Source organism: Ovis aries, chromosome 7 (genome assembly GCF_016772045.2).
Source record: "Ovis aries strain OAR_USU_Benz2616 breed Rambouillet chromosome 7, ARS-UI_Ramb_v3.0, whole genome shotgun sequence".
Lineage (NCBI taxonomy): Eukaryota > Metazoa > Chordata > Mammalia > Artiodactyla > Bovidae > Ovis > Ovis aries.
Genome location: NC_056060.1, coordinates 56,969,232 through 56,996,735, shown reverse-complemented (window position 1 = coordinate 56,996,735; position 27,504 = coordinate 56,969,232). Strand labels below are relative to the sequence as shown.

At 35.8% G+C, this 27,504-nt stretch overlaps 1 protein-coding gene across 7 annotated transcripts in view; it reads right to left on the bottom strand.

Moving 5' to 3' along the window:
• Window positions 1-27,504, bottom strand: part of DMXL2 (Dmx like 2) — a 172,827-nt gene that overhangs the window by 71,081 nt on the left and 74,242 nt on the right. For all 7 annotated transcript variants that reach the window (XM_004010612.6, XM_004010611.6, XM_042252462.2 and 4 more), the window contains exons 7-13: window positions 12,697-12,875; window positions 10,807-10,990; window positions 8,145-8,319; window positions 3,618-3,857; window positions 2,154-2,425; window positions 618-1,314; window positions 167-288 (exon numbers count right to left, since the gene is read on the bottom strand). In XM_004010612.6, the coding sequence (XP_004010661.1) occupies window positions 167-288; window positions 618-1,314; window positions 2,154-2,425; window positions 3,618-3,857; window positions 8,145-8,319; window positions 10,807-10,990; window positions 12,697-12,875 (1,869 nt within the window). The remainder of the gene's footprint in view (window positions 1-166; window positions 289-617; window positions 1,315-2,153; window positions 2,426-3,617; window positions 3,858-8,144; window positions 8,320-10,806; window positions 10,991-12,696; window positions 12,876-27,504) is intronic.

Here is a 27,504-nt window from a genome sequence, read left to right as displayed (position 1 = left end):
TTTTGACTCATTTACCTTGAAACACAAATTAAGGAAAAACAAACTAGTTACAGAGAGCCCAGAACAAATGCTTACTCCCTGAACACCTACTAACAAATGAAAGTCCTAGACAAAAGAGAATGGCTTCTTAGCTTAGATATATTAATAAAGATTAGGAAATACTTACTGAAGATTCTGGATCTGACAGTTCATCCAATAATTTCCTTGCATCTACTACAGCTTGGTAGAGTCTCAGGTTTTTGCCATCAGAAGCAACAAAGCAAGCACTAGCAGAATTGCAATACGTGCCTGAGAAAGTAAACACTCTGCATTATAATATATATATTTTTAACTAACTGAAGTACAAGAAAAAAAATTCCATACTTCTCTTTTTAGGTATAACCATGGTCCAGAATCACAATGAAATGGATACAATTAATAAATATAAAGTTATTAACAAAAAATTCAATAGAAAATAGGTTATGAGAGCAAAAAAAATTAAAAACAAAACTCTAAAGACAGATACCTACATTTCAATACTTATTAAAAGCCCCCTAATAATAATAAGTATACATTACTTTGTATATAAATAACAGTTTTAAAGATTTATTAATTTTACTATTAAAATGAACACTTACCAAGACAGTAACTGGGAATAAGAGTTGGAAGCCAAGCCACATTAGAGAAGGCTGAAGTATGTAAAGAGTTGATTCGTGCCAACTCTGACACTCCTCCAGTGTATGACAAGGGTCCTATTGGGTCCACACGCCACAGAATAAGTTCACTGTAGATGGCATTCGGGTCATGAAATGTACGTGTTGCTGCATTTCTGAGAGGTTGTTTCAAGGAACCCTTTATGTGTCTTACAGGATCTATCAATCTACTTAATTTACTGTCTGAGTCCCACTGAAAATCTGATTCAGGAGTCAACAGAGCATTATGATGAGATGATGTCAATAATAATGGTAAAACGGAATGACATGCCAGATCATTGAGGTGAAACCGATGACCACAATATCTAAATTTGTGAGATACAGTTAGAACAGTGGTAAAGGCAGACTTATCAGCAAACGTGACTGCCCACTGATTGAGAGAGCCATCTATGTGTTTAGAGACCATCATTACTGTGGGAGCTAAAATGTTCATATTTGTACTGTGTGATCCAGAGTGCGTCAGTGATCCGCGAGGACTGCATTCAGCCAGCATGTCTTGGTGTAAGGGAGTGTGGTGAGAATCTTTTACAGCATTTATACAGGCATACATCATGATATTTTTACTGAGAGAGCTTGCATCACCAGATGGAAACGCAACAGGAATCCGAGAAGAAAAAGAAACCTGAAAAACACAATTATTATGACTCAGTGTAAGTAGTTTGTCTCCTCTCAAAGTCTTCTAAAAATACTTTAATTTTCAAAATGTCACACCTCAGCTTCCTAGCAAAAAATATCATTTTCAACTTCATTATGCTCTAATCCTTTCCCTCTATTTATATAATATCATCTCTATTCATAGCCTATGAGGAGAGTGAAGAAATAGTTGCAGGTATCTTGCCTGTACATATAAATGACTACAACTACAAATCTAAACAAATATTGTTCAGAAAGGTAACAGATAAAGATAGCTAGATTTAAGGAATAAAACTGGAGAAGTGGGGGGACTCATCCTGAGTCACATTTTTAGGATAATTTCTTGAGTGTTAAGTCATTTTAGTCATGTCCGACTCTGCACCCTATGGACAGCAGCCCTCCAGGCTCCTCTGTCCATGGGATTGTCCAGTCAAGAATACTGGAGTGGGCTGCCATCCCTTCCTCCAAGGGATCTTCCCACCCAGTGATTGAACCCACATTTCTTATGTCTCCTGCATTGGCTACCTGGGAAGCCCCGTAGGGTAATTTCTAAAGTTTATTCAAAATACTGGTAATTCCTAGGGAAAAAACCTAATATACACATATTCAGACGTTCACTATTGCATTTCATAGTTAAATTTACTGTACTTGAATCAATCAAGTTTGTAAAATTGGCTATAATTGATCCCCTTTGGGAGCAAGTTATTCTCTTTTCAGTTGCTTATCAAAAATAAAATGGTTAAATATTTCTGAAAAACTGCTAAATCTGAACGGCATCTGTTTCACTTTTTCAAGAAATGTAAAAACTGCTTCATCAGTAAAATATACCTGGACTTGTCTAAATATTCCAGGATTATATTCATCCAAATACTTTACATGCCACACTAGGAAGGTACCGTCTACTGGGTGTATGGTAAAAAGCATGTCAGGATTCTTATTCCATTCAGCTAGCAGCATTTCGATCTTCCGATCAAGCAGGACCGTAGGCAGTGGCATTGATATAATAGGCCGTGAATAGGTTCTAGGACTTCCTTCTCTTTCCGCATCTTCATGTTCTGACGATCCTGTACCTGCTTCAGATTCTCTATCTAGGGATAATTCTAAGTCAGAAAATAAATTCATCAGTACATACTAATAATACTATAAAAATTCATTTACATACTCAGTCAGTTCAATCGCTCAGTCATGTCTGACTCTTTGCAAACCCATTAACTGTACCCGGGCTCCTCCTTTCATGGAATTTTCCAGGCAAGAGTACTGGAGTGGGTTGCCATCTCCTTCTCCAGTGGATGTTTCCAACCCAGGGACTGAACCCAGGTCTTCCACATTGCAGGCAGAGGCTTCACCCTCTGAGCCACCAAGGAAACCTATTTACATACGAGACAATCAATAAACAACATACTATCTTTAGAGATCATGAGTCCCTTTACCAATTTATGGCCAGGGGAAAAAAAAACAAGGAAGGAAATTATTTTCTGGTCTGAAAGAAAAACACCAATACAGTATACTAACACATATATATGGAATTTAGAAAGATGGTAATGATAACCCTGTATGCGAGACAGCAAAAGAGACACAGATGTACAGAACGGACTTTTGGACTCTGAGGAAGAGGGAGAGGGTGGGATGATTTGGGAGAATGGCACTGAAACATGTATACTCTTATGTAAGAAACGAATCGCCAGTCTATGTTTGATACAGGATACAGGATGCTTGGGGCTGGTGCACAGGGATGATCCAGAGAGATGATATGGGGTAGGAGGTGGGAGGGGGGTTCAGGATTGGGAACTCATGTACACCCATGGTGGATTCATGTCAATGTATGGCAAAACCAATACAGTATTGTAAAGTAAAATAAAGTAAAAATAAAAAAAATTTTTTAAAGGAATACAGTGTTTAAAAACTTGAAATAAAAATTGTATGTAAAGAAGAAAAAAATTATTTTCTGGTCTGAACTGAAACTTACTACATTTCTTAGTTTTAGATAAATCAAAATTTCATTCACACTATCACATTATCTTTATCATTTCTATTATTAGCAAAACCTGTCCCCCACCACACACCCCCCACCCCCGCCAAAAAACACTGCTTGCAAAGTAATACATTATTCAAAGCAATACATTATAAGAAAGCAAAGTTAGATGGTCCATATTAGATGGTCAGAAAAGACCTGAGGAATGAATGGAAAAGTAAAAAGGAAGGCGAGGAGGAAGGAAAGATTACAAACCAAAAGTGGCTTCACAAAAAGCTGTCAGCCTGAAAAAAAGAAAACCCTGAATACAGGATACTCACCATGATCTAGTTTCATATGTAAACCCCTCTCTCTTTCCTCCTGTGAACGTTCTTCATCTTCTTTATCACCTTCGTCACTTTCATGATCTACCTGCCTTTCAGAAAGTTTTCTTAATTGCTGCATAAATATTTCAGTAGATGACGTAAAGTGAAATTCTTTGTTGTTTAACCAATGAACTACAAAGCCCCCATTTCCATCATCAATGTTAAATACAGTGCCAACCAAGACATTTGGAATATCTGTAAAATCAAAAAAGATAAAATTTCTATATCAATTCTTAACATCTTTTAAAATATTACACGTGCTTAGAAAGACTAATTCCATTACACAAAAAAATGTGCTAAACAAAAAGTAAATATAACTCTAGCAGGATTTGAAATTTTAATTAAATTTAATGGTAAATCAATTACTGGCATAGACTTACATGGAATTAATCATTTAAAAGCCAAACACACCAAATGCACAAACTTTTATCGAATCTTGGTTTGGGGACAAGGAAACAGAAAGGTGTAACAGAAAAGCAACTCTAAAAGACATTTTTGAGATGACTGAAATTTAACTATGATGATTAGAGACCATGGAATTATTTCTAATTTTCTTAGGTACAATAATGATATTGTGATTATGTGAGAGAATTTCCTTATTCTTAGGAGACACTTGCTAAATTATGTAAGGGTGACGTGCTATGATGTGTTATTTTGTAACATTAAGAAAAAATTTCACTCACACACCCTCACATACACACATACATATGTGTGTATACACAGAGAGAATAAAGCAATTGGGAAAATGTTAGCAACTGTTGAATCAAAGTGGGTGAAATGAGGGTTCACTGTACTATTCTTCCAACTTTGTTGACTGTTTTAAACTTTCCTTAAAAGTTGAGGCAAATAATGCTAAGAAAGAACGCAGGAAGGCAAGCAAACTTCTAAGTATAGCAGATTTTCTCCACGTGGGGTAACTGAAATTCATGCTATAGATCAGTTCATGCAAAATAGTACAATTCAAAAACAACAAACAACAATCTCCTTAATCCCAAATCAAATTATAAAGAAATCTACTCAATAGAAAGAAAAAAAGACTGTCCTCTGCAAAAGAAGTGAGAATCTAAAGATGAAATAAGTAATATATTCTAGAAGTGTTTTATTCATAAATATCAATGTTAAATAAAGCTCCAAAGTGTTCTTTTTTTTTCCAGTTCCTGGGTTACAAGCCTGCTTTTCTAACAGAAATTAAACAAATCAAATAAATGTAAATTAACAACCCTATAAAACAGTACATCCCCTACATACCTATGTACTAGGTAAAAATCCAAATCTCAACCCAAATCTTATCATGGACAAATATTCTTACTCTAAGACATCTTAAAAGATAACTGAGAGATAACTGTCTTGAGACATTTTGTTGAAGAATGATTATTCTAAATTAGTGGGATTTAAAGAGAAATAACAAATGCATTAAAAAAAAGAATCTAGATGTTAACAGGAACTATACCATTATAATATACTCTTTTTATCAGAAGATACATTTTGAAATATTTAGGTAATGTTGTAAAATATTTAGGGGATGAAGGAAAATGTCAGTGACTGCTTTCAAATGGCTCCGCCAAAGATAATGGAGAAGGGAGAAAAGGTACACACACACACGCACGTACGCACGCATGCACGCACACACACACACACAGAATAAAAGCAAACATGGTGAAAGGTTAATGACTGACTTTGGGTAAAGAGCACATGGGTATTCACTATACTATGCTTTCAGCTTTACTCTAAGGTTGAGAGGTTTTCCTTAAAAAAAAAAAAAGGCAGACAAGTCCTGCAATAAAAGAAAAACACCAATACAGTATACTAACACATATATATGGAATTTAGGAAGATGGCAATGACGACCCTGTATGCAAGACAGGGAAAGAGACACAGATGTGTATAATGGACTTTTGGACTCAGAGGGAGAGGGAGAGGGTGGGATGATTTGGGAGAATGACATTCTAACATGTATACTATCATGTGAATTGAATCGCCAGTCTATGTCTGACGCAGGATGCAGCATGCTTGGGGCTGGTGCATGGGGATGACCCAGAGAGATGTTATGGGGAGGGAGGTGGGAGGGGGGTTCATGTTTGGGAATGCATGTAAGAATTAAAGATTTTAAAATTAAAAATAAATAAATAAATAAATAAATTTAAAAAAAATTATTTGTATTTAACAAACAATTAGGTCAACCTAAATGTATTTTTTAACAAACAGTACCTATAAACACATGATGTTAAATATTAGTACAAAATAATTTTTAAAATAATGTGTAGATAAGTTAGGGTGAAGATGGTTAAAACTGGTTAAATGGTGAAAGTTAACAAAAATGCTAGAAGACAAGGCCTAATGGCCACAAGAACACATCTAGTACTTAGACTCAAATGATATAATAGAATGCCTATACACAAGGAATGATCCTGTGGTCCTATTTCATTTGATTAGAATAGTATATACAGGTAAAATGCAAAACTTTCTAACACAGTATCTGCATACTATCACTGACTGTTTTTTGTTTGAACTCAAGTCTTCATCATAGTCAATAACTCAAGATAAGGTTCTTTTACAAAGGTTGAAAATCTATAAAAATCTAAAACCACCACCATTTTGAAAACAAGTAGTGTTATAAATCTTAGAATACAATTAAGATGTTAGGTCAGAAAAGATAATCTATTAAAAAAACACTTAATCAAGTAGCACAGCAAACTTCTATTACTCAACAGAAGTATAATACAAACCACAAATACAAGGCCAATACATAATTTTTATTTTAATAGCCATATTATATAAACAGGTAAACAATTTTAATAATATATTTTATCTGACCCAATATATGTAAAATATTATCATTTCAACATGTAATCAATATTAAATAAAATTATTAATAAGAGATCTTATATTATTTCGTTGTTTTCTAAAGTCTTAAAAATACAGTGTGTATTTTAGAGCATATCTCAGTTTCGACTATCCACATCGCAATTGCTCAAACAGCTACATGCGGTTCATGGCCACCATACTGAACAGCACACACCTATATCCACTATTATTCAACACAATGGGGGTAAGCATCTGAAGGCCAGTCCAGGTTCAATGCATGACACTGGATGCTTGAGGCTGGTGCACTAAGATGACCCAGAGGGATGGTATGGGGAGGGAGGAGGGAGGGGGGTTCAGGATGGGGAACACGTGTATACCTGTGGCGGATTCATGTTGATGTATGGCAAAACCGATACAATATTGTAAAGTAATTAACCTCCAATTAAAATAAATAAATTTATATTTTTAAAAAATAATAAAGGTCACTTTTTCGCAGCTTCATTTGTTGAGTATCATCTTTTATAAATAAATATTTTAAAATAAAATCCTCTGTCTTCACCCTGAAGCAACAGACTGCCATTTCAATAAAACATACCTATGTTTAGTTGCTAAATCATGTCTGACTCTTTTGCAACCCCATGGACTGTAGCCTGCCATGCTCCCCTGACCATAGATTTCCCAGGCAAGAATACTGGAATGGGTTGCCATTTCCTTCTCCAGGGGTTGAACCGGCATCTCCTGCATTGGCAGGTGGACTCTGTAACAATGAACCACCAGGGAAGCCCCATAACCACATGTGCGCATGCTCAGTCATGTCTGACTCTTTGTGAGTCTATGGATGTAGCCTGCCAGGCTCCTCTGTCCATGGAATTTTCCAGGCAAGAATACTGGAGTGGCTTGCCATTTTCTCCTCCAGGGGATCTTCCCGACCCAGGGATCAAACCCACATCTCCTGCATCTCCTGTATTGGCGGGTAGATTCTTTACCCACTGCACCATCTGGGAAGCCTAGATAAATCCCTCCTATAACTTTGTAAAAATATAGTTCTTCTAGCAATATAATATGAAACTCCTAGGCCTTATCACATGTTTTTCATGCAGAAAGAAAACAATGACTTAAACAGAAGTTTTAAATATGCTCTTACCAACAATGAACCTGCCTCAAAATACTTCTCAACTACAGGGGAAGAAAAAAGCAAAAATAAAATATAAAGGTTAGAAGAAAAACTATTCTTGAATGCAGGACAAGAAAGTGTATGAGAGTATAAAACAAGATATGCTGAAATATAAAGGAAACTATACAAAAATAAAGTTATAAAGAAGAGCTGAGAAGAGAGAATAATAGTGAAAATACAGAAGGAAGGAAGGAATATCACACTAATTAACCAAGCTGCCAGTTCTGTTCATCCCCAGGTTCAACTAAAGCTCTAATTTACTTAGAAACTTTGCTATATTCTAGACAAACTAAGGTCAAAAATACTTATCTGAAATTATTCCCTGAGAATCACAGTCTCAATTTAAGAAATGGCATCTTATATTTCTATTCTAATTAAGAAGTATTTTAAAAGGAAACATGGAGTATTAATATAAAATTAAAAACAGGTTATAAAAGTATTCCTACTTTCTATTTATTTATCTTATTTCAGCAGATAGTAAGTAAAACTTTACTATCCTTTACCTGTGGCAGGGTTGATGCTTGCTGCAATGTGAAAATGACACAGTGCATTTGCGTGGTGGGAAATATGTCTTTGAACTTCATGTGTTGTCGTCTGGTCAGGCTTTAATTCAGTGTGAGTTACAAGAACAGAAGATCTCCTTTGTCCTTTTCTTAAATTTTTCAAATGGTGTATTGTCTAAAACAGAAAAATAATTACTAAATCTGGGAATAATTACTAAGTCTGGGAAGTCTAACTAATGCTGATCAAAGTACTTTTGATAATTAAGGATCTTATAATTTTCCTTTCTGTAAAACCTATCTTATAGGAAAATTTAACTACAACGGAACAACTTTGAATATATTCTCCATTGGCCTTGCAAATTTTATAGTTCAAGGCAGCAGTTGCTCAAAAACATTTATTATCTACAGAAACTGCTATAAAGATTAGGAATCCAAAGTCTAGTTTTTTGGGGATATCCCAGTACTGAGATGAAATTTACTAGTCATATGAGTGTTTAAAAAAAATTCCAAATCTTCCTACCAGAAAGAATATTCCTCCTCAAAATTCTCACTGTTCTCTAGGCAAGAATATCAAAGTGGGTTGCAATTTCCTTCTCCAGGAGATCTTCCTGACCAGGGATCAAACCCAGGTCTCCTGCATTGCAGGCAGATTCTTTACCTTCTGAGCCACCAGGGCAGACCCAAGGACTACATAGCCAGCTAAATAATCACATCTAACCTCTATTATAAAGACAAAAAGAGGGTACAAAAATACAGAATAACAACGGGAAACCTTAACTTAGTGTAGCCAGAAAAGACCTCATGAAAGTGATGACCTATGGAATTTGCTTAAATTGTGATAGGTATCTATGATAAAAATTCTGTACTGACATACCCCATCATCTGAACTATTCTGATATGGGGCCATGTCAACTCTTGGCACCATCTTTTCTCCACATCATAACTCCACCTCATGGCACTTCCTTATTGTGTCACATAACCACCTCCAAAACCATGCCTAATAATATTTAGTAATATTCCATTCTTTTCATTTATTCCTCACATTCAGTTAACTAAAATGTAGCATCCTTTCAGTTATTTCTGTGTTAAGGTAAAATATCTGCACCGTCCTTTCAATTCCACAGCTCTTGTCCCTTTTCGTGTGAAAAACAGTATCAGTTCTATGGTGTGTCCTCTGTCTCTGGTCTCCCTGTTTATTTCTTTGATTATACCTATCAAATTATTTTCACTCGATCTTTGACATTTATCATTATTTTAAATTAGACTGGCAAGGCCAATTATTTTCTCCTAGAAACAAAAGGTATAATTTAAGTATATATAGAATTATATATACCTTACAGTGAGGAGTTTCGTAGGAAAGGGTGTTAGAAAGCAAAATAGCTTGTAAGTCAGGTAATCAGGCTTCTTCTATTAAAAACAATTTTAACACTACTACTGAACAACATTTTACTAAAAGAGTGCAAAAACTGTCAAATTACTGATTACATATTACATTTTTGCTTTTACTGTATGTGGCAGTAATTAAGTTTAACAAATACTTGGAAAGTAATATATTAGGTAACATGCAGGATACAAAAATATCTAAAAGTCCTTAAGCCTCCAAAAGCTTATATATAGTTTAAAGATAAAATGTTACAGAAGTATATATAAATTATTGTAAACATCTAGTAAATAAAATACTTTTCCCTACTAAATTGCAATCAATATCAAAACATACTATAACTCTGTTCTGACTTCTTTTAATTACATTTATGATTTAAATGTTGAAAAAATGTATAAATATTGCCTAATTACAGATAGTATCAGAGCAGGACTACTTTATATAAAATTTTAAAGGACAATATCCTTAAGCCTATCAAACCCCCAAAATACTTCTGCCTGCTGAAAATGCAAAAACCATTTTGGCTATGCAACCATTAAAGTGTTCATGTAAATATGCAATGTAAAAGTATAATTAGTAATGTAGAGAGATATTTATAACACATTAAGTATAAAAAGCAAGTTATAAAACATTACTACAATCTCAATCTTATAAATAAAGAAAAAAAATGCACAAACACACATACTGGAAGAGTTGGATTATAAACTCATTTTTTTTCTTTTTCCTAATCTAATTTTAGAATAAGCATAAGTAATATGTTTATCTCATTTTATTCCCTAATCATAATGGGCACAATAGTTCACACTATATTATAAAAATATAACTTCTTAGAAAGCACTTTTATAGTATATTTTAAAATTAGTAATATTATTTCACTTTCAAAATAGTAAACCATGAAAATTATGCAATTATATAAGTTCACTTAATATCTTAACACTTTTATTCTTATTCACAGTCATTTTTAACTTTATTTTCTAATTACAAGTCACTTTTAGTTGGTAAGATTCAATCCTCACGAAACAAAAGCAAAATATTTGTTTATTTTTTAAAGGTTATTGTGGTATTTTATTTTTTTATCTTTTGGCTGTGCCATGCAGCTTGTAAGATCTTATTTCCCTGACCAGGGACTGAACCTGGGCCCTGGCAGAGAAAGCACCTAGTCCTAACCACTGGACCATGAAGGAATTCCCTACAAAATATTTTTAATTACAACCAATTTCAAGGACTTTTACATGACACATTATCTTCAAGATTCATTTACTGTTTTATATAATACAATACCTCAAGAGCATGCTGTATTCTGTCTTTCTGTTTTCCAGCATGAGTAAGGTTGCTGGAAATGCTGGAAGTGGTAGTCTCACAAATCTGCTCACCCAAAAGACAGTCTTCTGGAAGTAAGGTTTCTGCCCAGAGCCGGCAGACACCATCATGGCATGAAGTTAATAACACATTACAGACAGAACCTCTAATGATAAAGAGAAATAAACAGAAGTTACTATGAATACCAATGCCATCAAAAATTAAAGGCTATTCATACTTAGTTCCTCATGCTTAAAGATGACATTAGTACAAAACTAACAATATATCTACCTGCAGTTATTTTTCCAATAATGATAATAGATTTCTACTGACTATTTCACACTCTCACCAACACCCATTTATTACCTGCTCAGACCTGCAAGGTGGCAGGCTGGACTCAGGATGCAATCTGTTACCATGAAATAAGAACAACCTAACTGTGCCCAACACTCACCTTAATACATTAAACTTAAACTCTGAATAGCTAAACTAAATGACAGTATAGTATGCGTCCAACTGTTTTAGAAGTTACACTGTGTGGAGAAAAAGTATCAATCAAAGAGCTTGAAATCACACACAGTATGGCTGAACACCATAAAAACTAGGAAGTGGGGGTGACAAAGGAAACAAATTAATTAATGCCAGATTACATACATGTGCTGCTTGAAAACAAGGCTCTGGAGGATTAGTATCTCCTAAACAAAACAAAAAAACAGCAAAAGGAAACCTACATTTCTGTCATTACAAATTATAGAATGATCATAATAAAAGATCATTAATTATAATTAAACTATGTGGTTTATCACAGTAGTCGCTTTATCCTTCTTATAATCTAAACAGTTACAAATAGGGAAACATGTATTAATAAAACTGTAAGGAGACTATAATTTCAAACTATAAATCAATTTCCATTAAGTTAAGCAAAAATGTCACAGTATCAAGCAGCTGAAGTGACTTAACCTCTCATCATGAAAAAAAAAGCACAAAAAGTTTTCCTGTTAAAAAAATGCTTACACAGAATCTGACTCAGTCAAAGGTAAAGTGTTCTGCAAATGTTTTCCACAGGTGCAAATAACTTAAGCAGATTAAGTTAGAATAGCCTTTTATTTAAATTCCAAAACTGTATACATTCCCCATGTTATCATTTACTGAGCCCCACACTGAGTGTGCTATATTTCCCATCAAGGGCAAATGGTGCTCAGATATACTTAGCAGATGAAATAACCCTTCCTCAAGAATGAATACAGATTTCTAAGCAAGCATTTTTAGAACTTAAATATAATACAAGAATCATTTGTTTAGGCTATTTTATAGCTTGCTTAATCTTTCAAATGCTTTTAAAAGATGCTATAACAATGAGAAAAATTTGGTAAGTTTCTGTTGCTAGCCTTAAGAAAAGGTTGGGACACTTTATTCACTGTATGTGATTACACTTTACCAGCATGTGGATTACCAACAGTTTATTACTATGTTTTATTCTTCCTTAATGTGTGCCTTTCTGTTACCTGCAAACGTTTGCTTCTTAGAATCTATTGCTGCTGCTAATACTGACAATATTAGCTAATGCTGCCTGGGCACACACAATGTGCAAAGGCCTGTATAAGCATTCACACACACTCACATATTTTAGTCTCTCACGACTCTCTGAGGCAGGTACTATTGCTACCCTCATCTACAAGGGCAAAAAGAGCTTAAGAACTTTAGTCAAAAGCTCACAAAGCTGGTAATAACAGCAGAATCTGAATTCAGGCAGTTGACACCCAGAACCTATGCTCTTAACTGTCACCATATCAATCAAAAGAACTTTTGTTTTCATTATTTTTATAAATATATAAGTATACAAAATGAAGTTATATGACACACTCGTCTAACCTGGGCATATACTTGCTAGTTTTACGCCATGAAAAACCTGTTACAGCTCGTGGATGTGCCAAATACACAAAGGAAAACTGAGTAGACGCCTGTCTCCTTTTCACTTCATGATGATCCTGAGGTATAATTGAAGACTTCCAACCAGTCATAGGATACCATACTTTCAAAAGACAATCATCCTGTAAAAATATATATTCAAAACTTAAGTGGTTTGAACAGAAGCTTTAAAAATTAACCTATATATTAAAAACACATATAAAGTTTATATATATAGTACAGAACTAAATTAATAAAATGATGCTTATTACTCTAAATGATACCATTCATGAAGGATAAATGGACCATATGCTCATTACCAATATTCTCTACACAAAGGTGGTTTTCAAATAGAGACTGAAGCCAAATTCCCCCACTTCAATACACCAGGGTGCTCCCTGTAAAGAAAAGACTCAAAAGACTCTGAAACCAGATGATAGCTTGGATAAGAAAGAAGCCATGTTATCTGGCACTGTTATCCTTTTCTCCTTTCTGAAGAGATCTGAAAGGATGAGTCAAACCTTTTTTAAAAAATTGCTTCTTGTCCTAAGTCAGGATGCAGCAAACTTTTCCTATAAAGGGCCAAGTAAGTTTTGTGGAACACACAGCCTCTGATACAGATTTTTCTTGGTTTTGTGTTTGTTGTGTTTTTTTTTTTTTCTTTATAATCCTTAAAAAATGTAAAATCCATTCTTGGCTCTTGGGCCATAATGCGTTCTTATGATGAGAAGGCATTTAGGCAGTTTTTGGGAACCACCTTTATGCCCACTTAAGATATTTACAGGTATACCAGTAGGCACTGACAATCATTTTTCTTAGCTCTAAGAATTTTGTTAAAAGGCCTAAACAATTTTATCTTATTTAACAGGAACTATCTCTTTTATAGTGCTTCATCCTCAATGGTGAAAAGTTTATAAAAGAAAATAATAAAATAACATTTATGGGGAAAAAACTCAATCTCTAAGAAACAATGAAATTATGTGTTTCTGAAAAGTGTGTATAGGTGAAAATATTTTCATCTGAACTGGACAAACACTTCTGCCTCTTTTCCATCTTAGTATTCATTCTCAATATATATTACATAATGTATGTTTCTACTGAGGGGTCATTTATTCAGATATCTGATATACACAACAGATCTCTTTAAGTACTTACTCTGAGGCAAAGCACTTAACCATGCACTAGTTGCTTTCCTCCAAGTACCTTCTTCACCTAGCATCGTTTTCACCTTCCCAAATTTACTGCACAATCTATGTCAGTAGTTTCAGATTATGTATCATAAAAACGCTTAACGTACCTGAGAGCCCCTAAGGAGTTAAAAAGGAAAGTCAGAGAGCCTCCACAACCAAGGCAATCGAGCCCCTTCTCCTATTCACACTAGCTTCCCCCCTAGTGAAGCAGCCTCAACACTTTTATATATTACTGTCTAAAACTCTAAAACCACAAAGGATTAAACTAGAAATCAGTATTAGAAAATTCTCAAGTATTTATAAACTAATCAAAAACACTTCTAAATTACAAGAGAAAATTTTATATATTTGAACTGAAGGAAAATAAAAACAAAACATCAAACTTGGGGGCCCGTAGCTACATGAGTGCTTAGAAGGAAATGTATAGTTTTAGATGCTATAAATCAAGAAAGAAGAAAAGTCACAAATCAATGGTTTAAGCTTCAACCTGAAGCGTCAAGTAAAAGAAGAGCAAAGAGAACTCACATTAAAGAGATAAGAGGAAGAATAAAAACCAAAGAAATAAAATATGAAAAAAAATCAAGAAATCAATTAATCCAAAAGCTATTTTGAAAAGATCAATAAAATTTATGATCTAGAGTGATCAAAAATATTTAGAGAGAAAACACAAATTACTTTTATCAAGAATGAGAGATAGGACATTACTACAGATCCCATAAACAACAAAGGAACTAGGGAATATCATGAACCATTTTATCCCAATCAATTCAACAATGTATGTTAAATCCCTTAAAAGATAATTTCAAAACAACTGACAAAGAAGGAAATACAAAACCTGAATAGTTCTACATCTATTAAAGATGTTGAATTCACAATTTGAAATATTCTCACCAAAGGACGAAACAAAACCCTAAAACTGTAACTAAAATACTAGCCTAGATGGCTTTACTGGTGAATTTTACCAAACATTTAAGGAAGAAATAGCACCAATCCTTCACAAACTGTTTCAGAAAATTGAGGAAAAAATGATCTCATTGTATAAGAGCATTATTATTAGTCAGACACCAAAACCAAAGACATAAAAAAACTATATATGAATATGTTTCATAAACAAAGATGCAAACACCTTTAAACTTAATCCAGCAGTATGTTAAAATACAAGTTTTGACCAAGTGTTTATCCCAGACACCAAAACCAAAGACATAAAAAAACTATATATGAATATGTTTCATAAACAAAGATGCAAACACCTTTAAACTTAATCCAGCAGTATGTTAAAATACAAGTTTTGACCAAGTGTTTATCCCAGCAAAGAAAAGTGGGTTTAACACTGGAAAAATCAGTAACTGCATTTCATCATATTATTGATAACAGAATGAAAAAGAAAACTTACATAATTATCTCACTATATGCAGAAAAAGCACTTGACAAAAGTAAACACTAATTTATGGAAGAAAAATAATATTCTCAACACACAGAAATAAAATAAAAGGGAATATATCACATGATCAAGTTGAGTGAGTCTACAATAAACCTTCAACTTATATCATATATAGTGGTGAAAGACAATGCTTTTCCTGTAAAACTGGGAGCAATAAAAGAACATCTGTTCTCATCATTTCTATTCAACAAATTGGACTAGATGTCCTAGTACTTGTGATATATTGGGTAAGGGAAAAAAATAAAAGGCATACGGATTAGAAAGAAAGAAGTAAAACTGTCTTTATTCACAAAATCCTAAGGAAACTACCCAAAAAGGCTGCTAGAACTGATAACCAAGGTCATGAGATTAAGGCCTGAAAATTCAAAAATCAACTCTATTTCTATATGTTACCAATAATTAGAAATGCAATCTCTGTAAATATATTTTACATTAGAAAGATAAATAGTGTACACTGAAAATGATGAAATGCTGCTCAGAGAAAGAAAACCTAAATAAAAAGAGAAGTATACCACATTTGTAGATGAGAAGACCAACTATTATTAATGTAGAATTCTTCTCAAGTTGATCTGTAGAGATACAATGTAAACACTATCAAAATCACAGCAGGTTTTGGTTTTTTTTTTTTTGGTAGAAACTGACAAAATCTGTGAGGAAATCAAAGGACTGGCACCACCAAAAATATTTGAAAAGAAAAAAGTTAAGAGGAGTAACAGACTTCGAAACAGAGTTTGGGATGGTTATGCACACACTGCTATATTTAAAATGGATAACCGACAAGGCCCTACTGTATAGCACCCGGAACTCTACTCAGTGTTGTATGATTGTCTGGAAGCGAGGGCCGTTTTGCGGGGAATGGATACACGTATATGTATGGCTAGTTCCGTTCACTTTCAACTGAAACTATCACAACATTCTTAATCAACTATCAGTTCAGTTCAGTTGCTCAGTCGTGTCCGACTCTTTGTGACCTCATGAACAGTAGCACACCAGCCTCCCTATCCATCACCAACTGCTGGAGTCTGCCCAAACCCATGTCCATTGAGTGAGTGATGCCATCCAGCCATCTCATCCTCTGTCATCCCCTTCTCCTCCTACCCCCAATCCCTCCCAGCATCAGGGTCTTTTCAAATGAGTCAGCTCTTCGCATCAGGTGGCCAAAGTACTGGAGTTTCAGCTTCAGTATCAGTCCTTCCAAAGAACACCCACGACTGATTTCCTTTAGGATAGACTGGTTGGACCTCCTTGCAGTACAAGAGACTCTCAAGAGTCTTCTCCAACACCTCAGTTCAAAAGCATCAATTCTTTGGTGCTCATCTTTCTTTACAGTCCAACTCTCACATTCATACATGACCACTGGAAAAACCATAGCCTTGACTAGACGGACCTTTATTGACAAAGTAATGTCTCTGCTTTTGAATATGTTGTCTAAGCTGGTCATAACTTTCCTTTCAAGGAGTAAGCGTCTTTTAATTTCATGACTGCAATCACCATCTGCAGTGATTTTGGAGCCCAGAAAAATAAAGTCAGCCACTGTTTTCATTGTTTCCCCATCTACTGGCGATGAAGTGATGGGACTGGATGTCATGATCTTCGTTTTCTGAATGTTGAGCTTTAGGCCAACTTTTTCACTCTCCTCTTTCACTTTCATCAACAGGCTTTTGAGTTCCTCTTCACTTTCTGCCATAAGGGTGGTATCATCTGCATATCTGAGGTTATTGATATTTCTCCTGGCAATCTTGATTCCAGCTTGTGCTTCTTCCAGCCCAGCATTTCTCATGATGTACTCTGCATATAAGCTCAATAAGCAGGGTGACAATATACAGCCTTGACATACTCCTTTTCCTATCTGGAACCAGTCTATTGTTCATGTCCAGGGTCTGGTATTCCCATCTCTTTCAGAATTTTCCACAGTTTATTGTGATCCACACAGTCAAAGGCTTTGGCACAGTCAATAAAGCAGAAATAAATGTTTTCCTGGAACTCTCTTGCTTTTTCCATGATCCAGAGGATGTTGGCAATTTAACTCTGGTTCCTCTGCCTTTTCTAAAACCAGCTTGAACATCTGGACGCTCACAGTTCATGTATTGCTGAAGCCTGGCTTGGGAGAATTTTGAGCATCACTTTACTAGCATGTGAGATGAATGCAACTATGCAGTAGTTTGAACATTCTTTGGCATTGCCTTTCTTTGGGGTTGGAATGAAAACTTTTTCCAGTCCTGTGGCCACTGCTGAGTTTTCCAAATTTGCTGGCATATTGAGTGCAACACTTTCACAGCATCATCTTTCAGGATTTGAAATAGCTCAACTGGAATTCCATCACCTCCACTAGCTTTGTTCATAGTGATGCTTCCTAAGGCCCACTTGACTTCATATTCCAGGATGTCTGGCTTTAGGTGAGTGTCAGTGATCACACACCATCATGATTATCTGGGTCTTGATCTTTTTTGGACAGTTCTTCTGTGTATTCTTGCCATCCTTTTTTGAGTCCGTCTGTGCATGAAATGTTCCCTTGGTATCTCTAATTTTCTTGAAGAGATCTCTAGTCTTTCCCAGTCTATTGTTTTCCTCTATTTCCTTGCACTGATCACTGAGGAAGCCTTTCTTATCTCTCCTTGCTATTCTTTGGAACTCTGTATTCAAATAGGTATATCTTTCCTTTTCTCCTTTGCTTTTTCACTTCTCTTCTTTTCACAGCTATTTGTAAGGCCTCCTCAGACAGCCATTTTGCTTTTTTGCATTTCTTTTTCTTGGGGATAGTCTTGATCCCTGTCTCTTGTACAATGCCATGAACCTCTGTCCACAGTTCATCAGGCACTCTATCTATCAGATCTAGTCCCTTAAATCTATTTCTCACTTCCACTGTATAGTCATAAGGGGTTCGATTTAGGTCATACCTGAATGGTCTATTGGTTTTCCCCACTTTCTTCACTTTAAGTCTGAATTTGACAATAAGGAGTTTATGATCAACTATACTCCAATACAAAATAAAAGTTCAAAAAAAAAAGAACAGCTGAGGAGTATATATAAATATAATTCCCAAAGGGGAAAAAAAAGTTAGAGGAGTCATTCTACTCAATTTCAAAGCTAACTATAAAGTCATTGTAATCAAGACACATATCATTAGCATAAAGGCATATATATATATACATACACATACACACACACACATAAATGTGTGTGTTAACTTATATATGGAACAAAAGGAAGCCAAGAACAGATCCACGTATGTATGGAAAACTGATTCTCAACAAAGTTGTCTAGGACATTCAATGGAGAATGGATTCTCTTTTCAAAATGTAACTGGAATTATCTTGATATCCCTTTGGGAAAAAACTGACTTCAAACCAAATGCAAAAAAAAAAAAAAATCCCACAATGTAAAAATCAAAACTCTAAGGGCTTCTGGTTCAAGACGGTGGAGTAGAAGGACATACACTCTTGTCCTCTTGTGAGAGCACCAAAACAGTAACTAGCTGTTGAACAATGATTGACAGGACACTGGAACCCACCAAAAAAAGATGCCCAATGTCCAAAGACAAAGAAGAAGCCACAGCAGACGGTCGGAGGAGCACAATGACGATAAAATCAAATCCCATATCTGACAAGTGTGTGACACACAGACTGGATAACAATAATACCAAAGAAGTTCACACACTGTTGTGAAGGCTCTGAACCCAACATCAGGCTTCCCAGCCTAGGGATTTGACAAAGGGACTGGAATCCCCAGGGAATCTGGTGTTGAGGGCCAGTAGGATTTGATTACAGGAACTTATAAAGGACTGGGGAAACGAGAGACTCCAGCCTGGAAAGGCATAAACAAAATTTTGCATGCGCCAAGACCTAGGGGAGAGAAGCAGTGACCCCACAGGAGACTGAACCAAAACTATGTGCTAGTGTTGGAGGGCCTCCTGTGGAGGCATGGGTCAGCAGCGGCTCACCACAAGGACAGGGGCACTGGAAGGTTTCCCTTGGCACAAACCCTTTTGAAGTTCACTGTTAACCCAACCATAGAGCCCACAGACTTGGTTACCTCACACCAAACAACTACCAGGGAACAGTGCAACTCCACCCATCAGCAGATAATTGGATTAAAGCTTTACTGAGCAAGGCCTTGCCCACCAGAGCAAGATCCAGTTTTTCCCATGCCACTCCCTCCCATCAAGATGCTGTACAGAAGCCTCAGCCTTTATCCATCAGAGGGAAGACAGAAATCATATCGGTTTCTCAAGAGGCAGGTCAAGTGGTCTGGTATTCCCATCTCTTTCAGAATTTTCCACAGTTTATTGTGATCCACACAGTCAAAGGCTTTGGCATAGTCAATAAAGTAGAAATCGATGTTTTTTCTGGAACTCTCTTGTTTTTTCGATGATCCAGCGGATGTTGGCAATTTGATCTCTGGTTCCTCTGTCTTTTCTAAAACCACCTTGAACATCTGGAAGTTCACGGTTCACGTATTGCTGAAGCCTGGCTTGGAGAATTTTGAGCATTACTTTACTAGCGTGTGAGATGAGTGCAACTGTGCGATAGTTTGAGCATTCTTTGGCATTGCCTTTCTTTGGGACTGGAATGAAAACTGACCTTTTCCAGTCCTGTGGCCACTGCTGAGTTTTTAATTCCCTTAAATGTAAATGGATTAAATGCACCAACCAAAAGACATAGACTGGCTGGGAGATGAAAACACGTGCATGCATGCACTTCCACTTACCACAACACTCTACTTGACACCCTCCCCAAAATTGTTTTATATTGTTAAGTTAATCATGTTCCCATTATGAATTGCAATTGTAATTATTTTTTGCCTGGCTATTGACTGTGAAAACTGATAAACATCTCTCACTATTGTGATGATATAACTACTTCTCACTTAATATCACTGACTTATTTGGTCAACAGAAAAATAAGAACTCTATATAACCAAAACTAGGATCTAATAAGAAAGCCTGTAATCACTTTTTAAAATCTAGATTCATATTAGAATTATCTTGAAATTTTTTGAAAAATACAAATACTCAGGCATTGCTTTTCTTCTCCAGAGCTCCAGATATGTTTCTAATGAACAGTCCTGTTTAAAAACAACTTGACTATATGAGGATCATTTATTTTTATCTTGTATGTTTCATTTTTTCTATTTCATATTCATTGCTCCCATTTCATTTAGTTTATGTTCTCCAATTTCTCCGTCTTTTTTTTTTGCTATTCTTTTTCAAGCCTTTATCAACTGTAGTAAAGCTTTTGTATATATATAAATATGTACAATATATATTAGAAAACATCAATTTTTGCCTAACTAAAATAAATTATATTTTCATTCCACTTGTTTGACTTAGTATGAGTACAATGCTATATTTCTAATAAAAAAACAGATATGCAATAAGCAACAAAGGTTTACTGTATAACATAGGGAACTATAGTCAATATCTTATAATAACCTATGATAGAAAATAATTTGAAAAATAATATATGTATATTTTTATAATTGAATCACCTTACTGTGCACTTGGAACAGTGTAAGTCAACTATACTTCAATAAAATATATATATATATTCTTTTAAACTGTAAAACTTCTAAGAGAAAACATAGTAAAATATCTTTGTGATTTCAGGATAGACAAAAAAATTTTTTTTAATGACAAAGAATTTTTTAAATCTAGGCCATAAAAAGCACAAACCAATATTTTAAAAATTATGTTGGATTTCTTCAAAATTAAAAACTTCTACACATCAAAAGATCATGGTATATGGTCCCACCACTTCATGGCAAATAGATGGAGAAAAAATGGAAACAGTGACAGGCTTTATTTTCTTGGATTCCAAATTCACTGTGGATGGTGACTGCAGCCATGAAATTAAAAAGACGCTTGCTCCTTGGAAGAAAAGCAAGACAACCTAGAGAGTGTATTAAACAGCAAAGGCATTATTTTGCCTGCAAAGGTGTGTACAGTCAAAGCTATGGTTTTTCCAGTAGTCATGCACAAATATGAGAGCAGGACAATAAAAGAAGGCTGAGTGCCAAAGAATTGATGCCTTTGAACTGTGGTGCTGGAGAAGATTCTTGAGAGTCCCTTGGACAGCAAGGAGATCAAACCAGTCAATCCTAAAGGAAATCTACCCTGAATATTCACTGGAAGGAGTGATGCAGAAGCTGAAGCTCCAACACTTTGGCCACATAATGAGAAGAGCTGACTCACTGGAAAAGACCCTGATGCAGAGATAGATCAAAGGCAGGAGGAGAAGGGGACAACAGAAGACGAACTTGTTGGATGGCACAGCCAACTCAATGGACATGAGTTTGAGCAACTCCAGAATGGTGAAGGACAGGGAAGTCTGGCAAGCTGCAGTCCATGGGATCACAAAAAGTTGGACACAACTGAGTGACTGAACAACATACATCGGAAGACACCATTTAAAAAATTTAAAAAGCAAGTCATAATCTGGGAGGAAATATCTACAATAGATTTATCTTTCCTTTTTTAAATTTTTAAAAATTTATTTAATTGGAGGCTAATGACAATATTATAGTGGCTTTTGCCATACATTTACATGAATCAGCCATGGGTATACATGTGTTCCCCATCCTGAACCCCCCTCCCACCTCCCTCCCCATCCCATCCCTCAGGGTCAACCCAGTGCACCAGCCCTGAGCACCCTGTCTCATGCATCAAACCTGGACTGGCAATCTATTTCCATAGGGTAATATATATAGGGTAATAACTCCCTGATCTTCAAGCTGGTTTTAGAAAAGGCAGAGGAACCAGAGATCAAATTGCCAACATCCTCTGGATCATGGAAAAAGCAAGAGAGTTCCAGAAAACATCTATTTCTGCTTTACTGACTATGCCAAAGCCTTTGACTGTGTGGATCACAATAAACTGTGGAAAATTCTGAAAGAGATGGGAATACCAGACCACCTAACCTGCCTCTTGAGAAATCTGTATACAGGTCAGGAAGCAACAGTTAGAACTGGACATGGAACAACAGACTGGTTCCAAATAGGAAAAGGAGTACGTCAAGGCTGTATATTGTCATCCTGCTTATTTAACTTATATGCAGAGTACATCATGAGAAACGCTGGACTAGAAGAAACACAAGCTGGAATCAAGATTGCCAGGAGAAATGTCAATAACCTCAAATATGCAGATGACATCACCCTTATGGCAGAAAGTGAAGAGGAGCTAAAAAGCCTCTTGATGAAAGTGAAAGAGGAGAGTGAAAAAGTTGGCCTAAAGCTCAACATTCAGAAAACGAAGATCATGGCATCTGGTCCCATCACCTCATGGGAAAGACGGGGAAACAGTGGAAACAGTGTCAGACTTTATTTTTTGGGCTCCAAAATCACCACAGATGGTGACTGCAGCCATGAAATTAAAAGACACTTACTCCTTGGAAGGAAAGTTATGACCAACCTAGATAGTATATTCAAAAGCAGAGACATTACTTTGCCAACAAAGGTCTGTCTAGTCAAGGCTATGGTTTTTCCTGTGGTCATGAGTGGAGGTGAGAGTTGGACTGTGAAGAAGGCTGAGCGCCAAAGAATTGATGCTTTTGAACTGTGGTGTTGGAGAAGACTCTTGAGAGTCCCTTGGACTACAAGGAGATCCAACCAGTCCATTCTGAAGGAGATCAACCCTGGGATTTCTTTTGGAGGGAATGATGCTGAAGCTGAAACTCCAGTACTTTGGCCACCTCATGCGAAGAGCTGACTCATCGGAAAAGACTCTGATGCTGGGAGGGATTGGGGGCAGTAGAAGAAAGGGACGACTGAGGATGAGATGGCTAGATGGCATCACAGACTCGATGGACGTGAGTCTGAGTGAACTCTGGGAGATGGTGATGAACAGGGAGGCCTGGCGTGCTGTGATTCATGGGGTCGCAAAGAGTCAGACACGACTGAGCGACTGAACTGAACTGAATATACATGCCTCAATGCCATTCTCAAATCATCCCACCCTTACCTTCTCCCACAGAGTCCAAAAGTCTGTTCTTTACCTCTGTGTCTCTTTTGCTGCCTCGCATATAGGGTCATTGTTACCATCTTTCTAAATTCCATATGTATGCGTTAATATACTGTATTGGGTGTTTTTCTGACTTACTTCACTCTGTAAAATAGGCTCGAGTTCATCCACCTCATTAGAACTGATTCTAATGCGTTCTTTTTAATAGCTGAGTAATATTCCATTGTGTATATGTACCACAGCTTTCTTATCCATTCGTCTGTTGATGGACATATAGGTTGTTTCCATGTCCTGGGTATTGTAAGCAGTGCTGCAATGAACATTGGGATACACGTGTCTCTTTCAATTCTGGTTTTCTCAGTGTGTATGCCCAGCAGTGGGATTGCTGGGTCGTATGGCAGTTCTATTTCCATTTTTTTAAGGTATCTCCACACTGTTCTCCATAGTTGCTGTACTAGTTTGCATTCCCACCAACAGTGTAACAGGGTTCCCTTGTCTCCTCAATCTCTCCAGCATTTATTGTTTGTAGACTTTTTGATAGCAGCCATTCTGACTGGTGTGAGATGGTACCTCATTGTAGTTTTGATTTGCATTTCTCTGATAATGAGTGATGTTGAGCATCTTTTCATGTGTTTGTTAGCCATTTGTACGTCTTCTTTGGAGAAATGTCTGTTTAGTTCTTTGGCCCACTTTTTAATTGGGTCACTTATTTTTCTGGAATTGAGCTGCAGGAGTTGCTTATTTTTGAGATTGTCAGTTGCTTCATTTACTATTATTTTCTCTCATTCTCAAGGCTGTCTTTTCACCTTGCTTATAGTTTCCTTCATTGTGCAAAAGCTTTTAATTAGGTCCCATTTGTTTATTTTTGCTTTTATTTCCATTACTCTGGGAGCTGGGTCATAGAGGATCCTGCTGTGATTTATGTCAGAGAGTGTTTTGCCTATGTTTTCCTCTGGGAGTTTTATAGTTTCTGGTCTTACATCTTTATAATCCATTTTGAGCTTATTTTTTTGTATGGCGTTAAAAAGTGCTCTAGTTTCATTCTTTTACAAGTGGTTGACCAGTTTTCCCAGCACCACTTGTTAAAGAGATTGTCTTTTTCTCCATTGTATATTCTTGCCTCCTTTGTCAAAGATTAGGTGCCATATATGTGTGGATTTATCTCTGGGCTTTCTATTTTGTTCCACTGATCTATATTTCTGTCTTTGTGCCAGTACCATACTGTCTTGATGACTGTACTTTGTAGTGTAGTCTGAAGTCAGACAGGTTGATTCCTCCAGTTCCATTCTTCTTTCTCAAGATTGCTTTGGCTATTCGAGGGTTTTTGTATTTCCATATAAATTGTGAAATTATTTGTTCTAGTTCTGTGAAAAATACCGCTGGTAGCTTGATAGAGATTGCATTAAATCTATAGATCACTTTGTGTAGTATACTCATTTTTATTATATTGATTCTTCCAATCCATGAACATGGTATATTTCTCCATCTATTTGTGTCATCTTTGATTTCTTTCACCAGTGTTTTATAGTTTTCTATATATAGGTCTTTTGTTTCTTTAGGTAGTTTTATTCCTAAATATTTTATTCTTTTCGTTACAATGGTAAATGGAATCGTTTCCTTAATTTCTCTTTCTGCTTTCTCATTGTTAGTGTATATGAATGCAAGGGATTTCTGTGTGTTGATTCTATATCCTGCAACTTTACTATATTCATTGATTAGCTCTAGTAATTTTCTGGTGGAGTCTTTAGGGTTTTCTACATAAGGATCATGTCATCTGCAAACAGTGAGAATTTTACTTCTTTTCCAATCTGGGTTCCTTTTATTTCTTTTTCTTCTCTGATTGCTGTGGCTAAAACTTTCAAAACTACGTTAAATAGCAGTGGTGAGAGTGGGCATCTTTGTCTTGTTCCTGACTTTAGGGGAAATGCTTTCAATTTTTCACCACTGAGGATAATGTTTGCTGTGGGTTTATTATATATGGCTTTTATTACGTTGAGGTATGTTCCTTCTATGCCTGCTTTCTGGAGGGTTTTTATCATAAATGGATGCTGAATTTTGTCAAAGGCTTTCTCTGCATCTATTGAGATGATCATATGGTTTTTATCTTTCAATTTGTTAATGTGGTATATCACATTGATTGATTTGCAAATGGTGAAGAATCCTTGAATTCCTGGGATAAAGCCCACTTGGTCATGATGTATTATCTTTTTAATACATTGTTGGATTCTGTTTGCTAGAATTTTGTTAAGGATTTTTGCATCTATTTTCATCAGTGATGCTGGCCTGTAGTTTTCTTTTCTGTGGCATCTTTGTCTGGTTTTCGTATTAGGATGATGGTGGCCTCATAGAATGAGTTTGGAAGTTTACCTTCCTCTGCAACTTTCTGGAAGAGTCTGAGGATAGGTGTTAGTGCTTCTCTAAATTTTTGGTAGAATTCAGCTGTGAAGCCATCTGGTCCTGGGCTTTTGTTTGTTGGAAGATTTCTTATTACAGTTTTGATTTCCATGTTTGTGATGGATCTGTTAAGATTTTCTACTTCTTCCTGGTTCAGTTTTGGAAAGTTATACTTTTCTAAGAATTTGTCCATTTCTTCCAAGTTGTTTATTTTATTGGCATACACTTGCTGATAGTAGTCTGTTATGATCCTTTGCATTTCTGTGTTGTCTGTTGTGATTTCTCCATTTTCATTTCTAATTTTGTTGATTTGATTCTTCTCCCTTTTTTTCTTGATGAGTGTGGCCAAATGGTTTATTTATATTCTCAAAAACCCAGCTTTTAGCTTTGTTGATTTTTGCTATGGTCTCCTTTGTTTCTTTTGCATTTAAGATTTCTTTCCTTCTACTAACCCTAGGGTTCTTCTTCTTTTTCTAGTTGCTTTAGGTGTAGAGTTAGATTATTTGATTTTGCTCCTGTTTCTTGAGGTAAGCTTGTATTACTGTGAACCTTCCCCTTAGCACTGATTTTACTGAATCCCATAAGTTTGGGGTTGTTGTGTTTTCATTTTCATTCGTTTCTATGCATATTTTGATTTTTTTTAAATTTTTTATGATTTGTTGGTTATTCAGAAGTGTGCTGTGTAGCCTCCATATGTTTGTATTTTTAATAGTTTTTTTTTCCTGTAGTTGACATCTAATCTTACCACATTGTGATCAGAAAAGATATTTGAGATGATTTCCATTTTTTAATTTTTGAATTTACCAAGGCTAGATTTATGGCCCAAGATGTGATCTATCCTGGAGAAGTTTCCATGTGCACTTGAGAAAAAGGTCAAATTCATTGTTTTAGGGTGAAATTTCCTAGATATCAATTAGGTCTAACTGGTCCTTTATATCATTTAAAGTTTGTGTCTCCTTGCTAATTTTCTGTTAAGTTGAACTATCCATCAGCGTGAGTGGGGTATTAAAGTCTCCCAATATTATGGTGTTACTGTTAATTTCCCCTTTCATACCTGTTAGCATTTGCCCTACATATTGCGGTGCTCGTATGTTGGGTGCATATATAATTGTTATTTCTTCTTCTTGGATTGATCCTTTGATCGTTATGTAGTCTCTTTTCATGGCCTTTATTTCAAAGTCTATTTTATCTGATATGAGTATTGCTACTCCTGCTTTCTTTTGGTCTCCATTTGCATGAAATATCTTTTCCAGCCCTTTACTTTCAGTCTGTATGTGTCTCTTGTTTTGAGGCGGGTCTCTTGTAGATAGTATATATAGGGGTCTTGTTTTTGTATGCATTCAGCCAGTATTTGTCTTTTGGTTGGGGCACTCAACCCATTTACACTTAAGGTAATTATAGATAAGTATGATCCCATTGCCATTTACTTTGTTGTTTTGGGTTCGAGTTCATAAACCTTTTCTGTGTTTCCTGTCTAGAGAAGATCCTTTAGCATTTGTAGAAGAGCTGGTTTGGTGGTCCTGAATTCTCTCAGCTTTTGCTTGTCTGTAAAGCTTTTGATTTCTCCTTCATATTTGAATGAGATCCTTGCTGGGTACAGTGACTGGGCTGTAGGTTTTTCTCTTTCATCACTTTAAGTATTTCCTGCCATTCCCTTCTGGCCTGAAGAGTTTCTATTGAAAGATTAGCCATTATCCTTATGGGAATCCCCTTGTGTGTTATTTGTTGTTTTTCCCTTGCTGCTTTTAATATGTTATTTGTGTTTGATTTTTAATTAATTTGAATAATATGTG